At 39.6% G+C, this 6,268-nt stretch overlaps 1 protein-coding gene across 2 annotated transcripts in view; it reads right to left on the bottom strand.

Moving 5' to 3' along the window:
• The window catches only part of dpf1 (D4, zinc and double PHD fingers family 1), a 42,279-nt gene that overhangs the window by 6,431 nt on the left and 29,580 nt on the right, over positions 1-6,268 (bottom strand). For both annotated transcript variants that reach the window (XM_034868144.1, XM_034868143.1), the window contains exon 9: positions 2,587-2,706. In XM_034868144.1, the coding sequence (XP_034724035.1) occupies positions 2,587-2,706 (120 nt within the window). The remainder of the gene's footprint in view (positions 1-2,586; positions 2,707-6,268) is intronic.

The following is a 6,268-nucleotide window of genomic DNA, read 5'->3' on the forward strand; positions in this document are numbered from 1 at the left end:
ACAAAACCAAATTGAATAAACCCACTTCATCTCACAGAGTTCCATGAAATGAACATGGCCTCTTAACTTAAAATCTGTTGCAGTTTTATGGAATTGCAGAAAAAAACGGGATGGGCCCAGAGAAGACTTCCGTGTAATGAACAAGCCGCTTAGGTCAAGGTAGAGGTCGTGGTTGGGCATACCATTCCGTGACAATTGGGAAGAAAAGTACGTATAGGTTTAGGAAAAAAAGAAAGCAACTTTAGGAAACATGACATGCAGGACATGACATCCCTCCTTACGCGGATTTTCGGGGCTTTCATACTTCTCACTTGCTCCTAATGCTAGGTTCATCTTCTTATTGAATTTACATTGGCATTGTTACCATATAATGCGGTGTTAACAGTTTGTGATTATTTCGTTGATTGCTGTGAGACCAGGCTTGAAAAAAATGGTCTGCCATGGGTTGTTAGCACATTCGTTTTTTCTTTTCCCAATTTGAAGAATGACATTAAAATATTACAAAATAAAAGCCCAGCATGTAGATTGGCCTTTCTGCAACATCCACCTGTTTGAGTCTTGCAATGATGTCGTGTAGTGCCAAAAGGCTCTTGCGTTGTGGTGATTTGCAGTTGCGTTGTGGCAAATTGCTGTTGCGTTGTGGCATTTGCTGACGGGGTGTTGGATTTTCTGTCACGATATTGCATCCGCTGCCGTGGTTTGCACTTCAGGGCCACCATACTCTTCTTACCCGTTATTACAGTAGTTCCTGGTACTGTTACATGATCACAACAATGGAAATGTTGTCATGTCATCCTTGTTTCCCTACTTTCATTGTGGGTGTTCTTTGTGAGAGGTTATAAAGAAGAGGACCATACCAATGTTTTCGATGCTGCAGCCCATTCACTACAAATCACGTACATCTTTTGAGTTCTGCTTTTTTATTTTTCAGATGAAAAAACATGTGGATAAAAATGTATTTACAGTACATGCAATCAAGTAATAAGTACACACATTCTGCACCATCAACTGCAATGTATGCATGTATACAAATTACCACAATATACAAGCACTTCCCAAAAACCAAAACAAAGGGACTTATAATGGGAAAGAAAATAGTACAACCGTATTTTAAAAAAATCATACTTGAAATCTACTATGATAAAATTTACTGTTGACCATTCACAACCACAATACACACTAAACGAGGTCATTCTCTCACAAACTTGCAGCACATGGGACACATTTTCAAGAAGATGAAATAGACAATGGTGTATATCACATTTGTAAATTAGGTGGTTGTATAACAAGCCAGGGTTAAAAGAAATGCAGCAGACAAAGTTTGAACACTTTGGGGTTTTTTGGTCAGACAATGACATCACACCAAGATTAGTGTACATCTTATAAAATCCAATGCAAATGAAAATCTTTGTTTGACTGTGATCAACGTGACATGACCACCTAAAATAAAAACAAGTGCCAGATTAAAGTTAATTTCTGACCTTGAAAACAATATTTTTACAAGACATGCCAGAGTGTTTTTGCATTTGTGACTGCAGGGCATGTATCTTCATATGTATGGCATATACTGGGAATTTGCAAGGTGTTTTGTTAAATATCTAAAATTATAACTCATGTGATTCATCTATTTGATATTTTTGGCATTGTACAAAACTTTGCAAAATCCCACATTGTGTTTCCAACCATGTTTATACTGTTTCACTCACTTACTGTATTCGTTTTTTAAGTTGATTTAATTTCTTGGCACTTTTACACCTCTTAAGAAGCAATAGAAGTGATTTTTATGAATGAAATTTTTTTCTGGCAGAGAAGATTGTAGTACATTTTTACAATTATAGCCACTGTTTTCCCAACCATGTCATATTGTTTATGACGTTTTAACGTGTTTTCTACCTCTCAGGCAGCCAAGGGTTTGTATTCCTTTCCATACAGAAGCAACATCAATGTACAGAGAATAATAAAAAAAAATGCAAAACATCACAGTGAAGTTCATGCATGTTTTTATTTTAAAGTTTAAAAGTTATGTTACTGAATGAGAATAACCTGCACTTACAACTACTACAGTATAAGTTAAACAAGTAAAAGCAGGCATGAATGTAATTTTAAGTACAGTGGCCTTTAAGGAGTCCCCAAAGTAACATCTCTAATTATTGTATGTATACGTTTTTGTATTTCAATTTTTATGTGGTGAACCTCCAATAACGTATATTTCACTGTATGTATTTTATCATTTAAGGCCACCAAACAAATGGCCATCTGGGGTAATTTTTAAGTCGCTGAAAATTGCTTTTCAAAATGCAATAAGAAATGTAAACCACTAGCTGCTTGCAAGGTGAGAAAATACCTAAAAAATCTAAAACATTACAGCAAGGTTAAATATACTGTACAAGATTTTTAGTAGATGGGCTAAATCAAAACAAAAACACTGGTATGGTCCATCCATTTTAAGCGTAACAGGAATCAAAACCTGCATTTATTTATATAGTAAATAGGAAATCTAAACTCAACAAACAAAACACTTTAAAATTGTGCATCAACAGAGGACTGCCTTCCTCCTTCCAATCATCCCCTTCTGCGATGCCCTACCTGAGCGTCCACAGTCCGCACAGGAGATAAGGTCTTCAGGACAGCCAGTTTTCTTTGAGCCTCCGAGGCAGAAGTCGCAGTAGCCGTTGGCAATCACTGAACCGTCTGGTGCTTTTTTGGCTGGAAGAAGAAAAAAACAAGAGAAGCAGGTAAGTAAAAGTGGGAATACAGTTTATTTATGGACTCTTAGAAAAAGGGGAGTATACTCATAGGTCAGTGTTATGAAACAATGACCTAGAGTGTAAGTGCAGTATCAATCTCTAGACAGCTGAAAGGGGAAGACTGTTAAAGTAAGCTCAACAGAGTGGCCATCACCCAGGTGTGCTGAGAAAGAGAAAATATCATCACCAGAGTATTTTATTCTACTGACAAGCAAGTGATTAAAGGTAAAATGTTGAGCTGTAAAACAAAGAAAAGGAAAGGAGATTTGTAGCTATGTCCCTGTTGCCAGACTGCACACCATCCCAGCTGGGCACAACGCCATCTCTATCTCTCTCTCTCTCTCCTCTTTTCATCTGTTGCCTTTGGTAAAAACATACACTGTTGTAGGCCTGCGTTGGAGCCTGGGACTCACCAAACCCCAGCTCACCGAGTAAGTGGGTGATGGGGAGGCACAGATAGGTGTTTGCTGGAAAGCCCTGCGGTGTGGTAAATATTTTCATGAGTGAAGGAAGAGGAAGAAGAAGACGAACTGAAGAAGTATGAGTGTGTGAGTAGGAATTTTGCCAGGACAGAACTGCCGTCATGCTGATCACGGAGAAGCAAGTGCTCCACGTGAAGCCGTTTAACAATGATTATTAACAAGGAAGAATTTCTCCCTGCCTGCCTGAGTGCTGTATATATGCGTTTGTGTGTACGCATTCATGTCTACACCTCATCCCTCTGTCTGTCTGCCTGTCTGCCTCCTGCCAGTCTTACTGCTGATGATTGCATAATCACTTTAATGGAAGAAATCACATAACCACTGCAGACTATTTTGTATGTGCGCTTGATTTTCTTAGATGTAACATACTGGACATGTCCTTTGCAATGACTCACCAGTCAGGACAGAGCAACAGTGAAAACAATAGAGTGGGTTAGACCTGCTCACACACATACATATAGGCATGCACAGAAAGCCAGAAAGACAGAAGATAAGCACACATGTGCCTCGCAGACAGACAGACAGACAGACAGACAGACAGACAGACAGACAGTGCTTCAGGTGTTACTGTGTCTGTGTTCATATGAGAGACAAAGAGAGGTCATTAATCCATCCATTTCAAGGTAGAGTCTTGTTTGGCTGGAAGGGGAAGGTTGTGAGTATAGGGTGAATTTGATGGAAAAGAGAATGAGAAGGGAAGGAGGAGTGAGAAAGATTGGGTTTCTACTCCATAGGGTCTGGCTTTAATCCTCTGAGAAAAAAAATAATAAAAACTCTCTGATCAGGATGAGAGAGAGACAGAGAGACAGACAGACAGACAGACAGACAGACAGACAGACAGACAGACAGATAGACAGACAGACAAAGAGCAGGGAGGGGAGGAAAATCATAAGCTGTACCTGCTACTGCAAATTTCAACAGTAGTGCGCCAAGCAGAAGGAAAAAAGCAAGAGGCTGTCATCCATACTGTTAGTGTAACAGCAGAGGACTGATTTACATTATGTGGTGCAAAGATGAATAACAAGGTGACTACTGTATCAGCACCAATAAAACTAATAATCAAATGTACTTCAAATAGACTCGTTACCATGTGCACTAGGATTTTACAGATCTACAGATTTACTAAATGTGAGATTAAACATTTTTGTATACTGAATTGAGTGGGTTGTCTTGACCATGGCTACAGACAAACACTGTCTAGCACCTGCAATTCACAATGCATTACATCAAAACAGATGGCTCCTTCCTCATAATTCTCAGTAATCTCCTTTTCCAGTGATAATATGAGATCTTGCTGGCGTCAGCTTTTTTGAGAGTTTCATTATAGAAAAAAAATACCTGCAAATAATAAGGCCCTGTGCTGGTGAGGGTTAGGCAGATATAGCCTGGCTTATTCTTCTCCCTTTATTAAAAGTCATCAGAAAGTCAGTGTGGTCTGGATTGATTATTGAATTCTGTACGAGCACGTCAGATGAAGATTATTATTATCATTATTATTATAGTTTTATGAGTGGTTTGTAAGTAGGCTATATATGTCAATTGGTCAAGTGAACAAAATTCATCATGATTTCCAATATATTCTTTAACTTCTTCTGTCCATCCAACCAATATTAGGTCCAGCTCCATTGAAATAGTGTTACATTTTACTTTTACTCAAAATGTATAAAATGTATTAATTCAATACATCCCTGTATTTTTTTATACAATATATCTGTACTTTTTTGTAGAAGAGGCTGATGGGAATGCCATTATTTATGCAGATACTTCAAAAACATGGTAACGAAAACATTAAATTTCAGAGCTGATGGTGGCCCTAGATTAAACATTAAGGGCTCACAAAAGGTGTTACAATTCATTCGGAGGGGGAATTACAGTAATGTAAGCCTATGTACCAAATATTGTGGCATCCAATAGTTGTTGAGATATTTCTGTCAAGACCAAATTGAAGGACAGAATAGCTACACTAGCTGAAAAGTAGAGCATTGATCCATTTGAGCAAACTGTATGAAGAAGTCCTGTTCCATATAAATAAGAAACAAAACACAGATGTTAAAGATTGACACTGGATGAGCATAAATTGTATTTATTTTTTTAAGAACCAAACAGCCAGATGTTTACTGAGTCCAGCAGAAGGACGTATAAAGCTGCAGAGACATGCGGTGCTCAGCCCTGGAGCCAACGCAAACACGTTTTTGTCTACTTGTTTTGGTCGAATAAATTGCTTTTATCTTGGCTGCTTTTATTTGGGCTCACTGCTGCTGATTGGGCCTCAAAATCCCTGGTGGGATAAATTAGACAGGCACACATGTTGATAGCCACACACATTCAGGCTACATTTTATCTGTGTCTGTGTGCTACAGTTAGGTGTATGTGTGTGCCTCTCTGTTTGCCTTTGTATTTGTGTGTGTGTGTGTGTGTGTGTGTGTGTGTGTGTGTGTGTGTGTGTGTGTGTGTGTGTGTGTGTTTGTGTGTGTACTTGTGTGCTTGCTAGGCCCCAGAGAGTGAATCAGCAGGTCCTGACGCATGCGAGTGAGTCGGGGCTGCCCGCTGGCCCGCCTGCATGGAGGAAAAAACTCCATCAATGATTAAACGCCTGCGGCCATGTTTCAGGAGCTGCCTGCAACCACAGACACGCCATCACCGGCAAAGAGAGGGAGGGTGGTCTAAGGACATTGACAGAGAGAGAATAAAGAGGAGTGAGCTAATGAGCCAAAATAAACCAGGTGGAGAAAAAAATGAGAGCTTGAAGAAAGAAAGATGGCACAAGTCAGGTAGTTCATTTCTCATCCTCTACCTCCTTACCCCCTTGTTAGTCTTTACCTCTTCTGTTTTTTCTCTCTGTCTCTAAATCTTTACCACCTTTAGCCACCCTCCTCCTCTCTTTATTTTTTCTTGCCTCCATATCGTCCTCCTTTACCTGGCCCTCCTTTCCTCTCCCTCTCCTCTCTCCCCTCTGCTTCTCTTCCAATTACCAGGAGGAGTATGAGCAGAATCGCACACTTCACAGCTTTCAAGTGTTGGAGTGAGATCCCCCTGGGA

Source organism: Etheostoma cragini, chromosome 3 (assembly GCF_013103735.1).
Source record: "Etheostoma cragini isolate CJK2018 chromosome 3, CSU_Ecrag_1.0, whole genome shotgun sequence".
NCBI classification, from domain to species: domain Eukaryota; kingdom Metazoa; phylum Chordata; class Actinopteri; order Perciformes; family Percidae; genus Etheostoma; species Etheostoma cragini.